The 4668-nt window shown below is 47.0% G+C and overlaps 1 protein-coding gene across 1 annotated transcript; it reads left to right on the top strand.

Moving 5' to 3' along the window:
- Nucleotides 1-550: 550 nt before the first annotated feature.
- Nucleotides 551-4571, top strand: LOC116379393 (kinesin-like protein KIF20B; the record flags this gene model as incomplete). Its single annotated transcript, XM_031841347.1, has 13 exons — nucleotides 551-689; nucleotides 1148-1332; nucleotides 1413-1455; nucleotides 1594-1730; nucleotides 1823-1895; nucleotides 2382-2493; nucleotides 2877-2948; nucleotides 3143-3289; nucleotides 3381-3543; nucleotides 3621-3917; nucleotides 4052-4158; nucleotides 4248-4365; nucleotides 4460-4571. Coding segments are annotated over 13 exons (1705 nt in total), but the record flags the coding sequence as incomplete, so codon positions are not given.
- Nucleotides 4572-4668: the final 97 nt, after the last annotated feature.

The raw sequence follows: 4668 nt of genomic DNA, 5'->3' as shown, positions 1-4668 counted from the left end.
TTTACTCGTTAACTGGTTGACGTCTTTACTCGTTGACGTGTTTACTCGTTAAAGTGGTTGATGTGTTTACTCGTTAACTGGTTGACGTGTTTACTCGTTAACTGGTTGATGTGTTTACTCGTTAACTGGTTGACGTGTTTACTACAGTAGTTAACTGGTTGACGTGTTTACTCGTTAACTGGTTGGCGTGTTTACTACAGTAGTTAACTGGTTGACGTGTTTACTCGTTAACTGGTTGGCGTGTTTACTACAGTAGTTAACTGGTTGACGTGTTTACTCGTTAACTGGTTGACGTGTTTACTACAATAGTTAACTGGTTGACGTGTTTACTACAATAGTTAACTGGTTGACGTGTTTACTACAATAGTTAACTGGTTGACGTGTTTACTCGTTAACTGGTTGGCGTGTTTACTACAGTAGTTAACTGGTTGACGTGTTTACTCGTTAACTGGTTGATGTGTTTACTACAGTAGTTAACTGGTTGGTGTTTTTACTCGTTAACTGGTTGGTGTGTTTACTACAGTAGTTAACTGGTTGATGTATTGTACAGGTCTTTGATCCGGATGCCAGCCAGAAGAAGGTCTTTGAGGGTTCAGTTCGTGGTTTGGTCCGTGACGTTCTCACTGGAGGAAACTGTCTGGTGTTCACGTACGGAGTCACCAACGCTGGAAAAACCTTCACATTCCTGGGTCAGAAACACAACCTGTCTGTCTGTCTGTCCTCTGACTGCCCCACAGTTTAAAATAGGACTGGGACCCTTTTAGCATCAGTGTCTGTAGAGGAGAAACCTGATCCCTGTCCTGTGGAACCAGATCCAGTGGAACCAGGTTGCGCTGTGTAAACGGCTTCTCTGATTACCGGAGTCACCTGGTTCCTCTGAGTCACATCAAGTTCATGTACGTGTGAAACGTGTCCACACACACACACACACACACACACACACCTGTTGTCTTCTGTGTCAAATCCAGCACATTCACATCTGGACACACAGTTGAAGCTTCACAAAATTCATCACATTTTCTCTCTGAATCTAAACGTTTCTGTACGATTTACTGTCGATTCACCTGCAGAGTGGTTTTGATTTATTTTTAAATGTCTGTCCGTCTGTCCGTCCGTCCGTCTGTCTGTCTGCCTGTCTGTGTCTCAGGTCCGGACCATGACTCCGGTCTGTTGCCCAGGTCTCTGTCTGTGATCTTTAACAGCATCGACGGTCGTCTGTACGGTCGGTCCGACCTGAAGCCACAGCGCTGCAGAGACTTCAGCAGACTGACTCCAGACCAGCAGGCAGCAGAGTCCAGCAGCAAGAGGAACCTGCTGAGGCTCTTTAAAGAGGTGACAACATACAAATACATCTGTGTACTACTGTGTGTGTGTGTACCAGTGTGTCTCATTGTGTCTCATTGTCTCTGCAGAGCGACAAAAGTCAGACGTCTGGCAGATCAACTTTTCTTGACGGTCAGTGATTTAATTACTGTGAAGTCAGAAGTTTGTTATTTGTCTGACCATGTAAATGAAAAGTGGTCCTCACACAAAAATCTTGTGGAGCCCACAACTGCTAAAAACAAGGAGGTGTGTGTGTGTGTGTGTTTTCAGGCTCGTCTGACAGCACAGGGACTGGCGTCTCTGAGGAGGACAGTTTTTGTCTTGATGTCGACTCAAACGTCCGTTTCTCTGTTTGGGTTTCATTCTGTGAGATTTACAACGACAACATCCACGACCTGCTGGAGCAGGTAAGTGTGTGTGTGTGTGTGTGTGTGTGGGTGGGTGTGTGGGTGTATGTGGGTGTATGTGGTTGATCTGTCATTGATCTGTCATCGATCAGGTTCCCAGTGGACACCACAAGAGGACGGTTCTGCGTCTGTCTCAGGACGTCAAAGGAAAATCGTTCATCAAAGGTAACGTCTATTTTAATTTGATTAGAATCACATTTCTTTACTTTATTGTTGTGTATGTTTCATGTTCCTGTGTGTAAATCTTTGTTTCTACTCACTGAATGAAGGTTAAAGATCCTGTAAACGATTTGATTTAACTGCTAAATATTTACTCAAATAGATTTTTAACACTTCCTGTTTCTAAAACGTCTAAAAACGAATTAACCTTCTTTATAAAACCCTCAGAAATGTAAACAATGTTTATTATCAGTGAATATTTGTGACGGTCACATGATTGAATATAAGCTGAGCTTTACTGTCTCGGCCCAGCTGTGTTGTGTAGTAACTTCCTCGTACCACAAGATGGCAGCAGATACTTTTACAGTGTTTGGAACCCTCAACACAACCTGCAGAGATTTTACTGTGTGTGTGTGTGTGTGTGTGTGTGTGTGTGTGTGTGTGTGTGTGTGTGTGTGTGTGTGTGTGTCTTTGTGTTGCTCCATGTCTCAGACCTGAGGTGGGTCCAGGTGAACGGGTCTGAAGAGGCCTACAGAGTGCTGAAGATTGGGAAGAAGAACCAGAGCTTCTCCTCCACCAGACTGAACCATCTGTCCAGCAGGAGGTCAGCTCTTTTACTCTCTTTACTTGACTACAGTTTCTGCTTGTGACTATAAACTATAACCCTCTGAACCCTCATGGAGTTTAAGGTTTCTGTTCCGGTCACATTTTTCTCTCTGTGGTCTTGATTTTCAAAATAAAAGTCCTGCTCCTCTATGGAAACAGAACCATCATGACGGTTTATTTGTGGAGGGATTTTAAATGAGACATGATGATGAAATATCACAATTTTAAGATTAGTTTTAGTTTCTTCTTCTGATGGAAGCGGTCGTCTCACATGATGTGTTCAAGGACCGTCTGAAAGATGAAAATCTGACATTTTTTCACAGCTTCTGGCTGATAAGCGGTGTTGTTTTTGTGATTGTTTCCCTCTGTGTGTCTCTGCAGCCACAGCATCTTCTCCATCAGGATCCTCCGAGTGGACGACGTCGGCGTTCCCAGAGTCCTCGGCATCAGCGAGTAAGACTGTTAAGCTTGGAGGGACGAGGTCATCAGTGTGTAAAGCAGTGATTCTCAACTGGTGGGTCGCGACCCAAAAGTGGGTCGCGGGAACATTGCCTGGCAAAAAACAAAAAAAGTCCCACAGCCAGACCAGCTGAGAACCACTGGTGTAGAGGATGTAAATAATAAGCATAATAATGTGTCTCTGTGAGGTTGTCTCTGTGTGACCTGGCCGGATCCGAGCGCTGCTCTCGGACTCACAACACCGGGGAGCGACTGAAGGAGGCGGGAAACATCAACAGCTCTCTGCTGACGCTCGGGAAGTGCATCAACTCCATGAAGCTGAACCAGCACACCAAGTAGGACCTCAGAGTCTGGGACCGCTTGAACCAGAACCATCAGGACTCGCAGGGTGACCGGGTCTGATGGGTTGTTTCTCTCTCTCTGCAGGGTCCCGCACCACGTCCCCTTCAGGGAGTCCAAGCTCACCCACTTCCTGCAGTTCTTCTTCTGTGGTGGCGGCCGCGTCTCCATGGTGGTCAACATCAACAGGAACTCGTCCTGCTTCGACGAGACTCTCAACGTCCTCAAGTTCTCCGCCCTCGCCCAGAAGGTCAGTACTGTGGCTTTGATTCAGTATTTCTACACTGAGGTTCTGAATGCAGCACCGTGACTCTCTCTCTGGTCCAGGTGGTGGTCTTGAACTCGAGGCCGATGGTCCCAGACGACGTCCCCCACAATTCGGCCATGGAGCTGTCGCTAATCATCGAGGACGCCGACCGCCGCAGAAACGTGTCGGGGCGGGGCAGGAAGAGCTCGCTGGTCGCCTGGGAGAAGACTCTGGAGGATGTGCTGGAGGATGAGGACGATGAAGAGTGGGGGGGGGAGGAGGAGGAGGAGAGTGCGATAGAAGGAACAGTGCTGGAGGCAGGCGGTGAGGAAGACGAGGAGGAGGAAGGTGACAGGACCATGGAGGGAGAAGAGAAGGTAATGATCTAACTTAAGTTATTTCTGTTTTCTGGAGAAGTTGTATTCTCTTAAAATCCTTGAACACTGAAAAAATGTTATGTGTGTGTGTGTGTGTGTGTGTGTGTGTGTGTGTGTGTGTGTGTGTGTGTCAGACGTCAGACAGAGAGGCTGCGCTGCGTTTGGTGCTGGAGGCTCAGATCAGAGAGGAAGTCTGCGCTGAGTTCATGGAGCTCTACAACAAGATGGAGAAAGACTACAGGTAACGTGATCATGTGACTGAACTACAGTGTGTCACATGACTGTAATGTGACACACATGTGACATCGTGTTTTAATGTGTGTGTGTCAGTGAGCGTCTGGAGAAGGAGAAGGAGATCCTCGAGGAGCGAGCTGATAAAAGAATGGAGATCCTAAAGAACCTCGTCAGTAAGACGGTCGACCTGTCAACTGTCAGCACCAACCACAAGGTGATCAATAGCACCTGTGTGTCTCACTACTGGTGATCGTCAGTGATCAGTGATGACGAGTATCAGTGATCAACAGTTTGATGATGATTGTCAGGAGGAGGCCGATCTGTTGGAGATCTTCAGTTCAGTGACTGAAGATCTGGAGAAGATCAGAGAGGACGCTCAGAGTGTTCACCGCTGTCTGACTGAGAGCACACACACTGCAGGTACACACACACACACACACTGCAGGTACACACACACACTCTGCAGGTACACACACACACACTGCAGGTACACACACTCTGCAGGTACACACACACA

This window comes from Anarrhichthys ocellatus, unplaced genomic scaffold, assembly GCF_004355925.1.
Source record: "Anarrhichthys ocellatus isolate YVR2014 unplaced genomic scaffold, GSC_Weel_1.0 scaffold4236, whole genome shotgun sequence".
Classification (NCBI taxonomy): Eukaryota; Metazoa; Chordata; class Actinopteri; order Perciformes; family Anarhichadidae; genus Anarrhichthys; species Anarrhichthys ocellatus.
The sequence above is the reverse complement of the archived record's forward strand: the minus strand, read 5'-3'. Positions and strand labels throughout refer to the sequence as shown.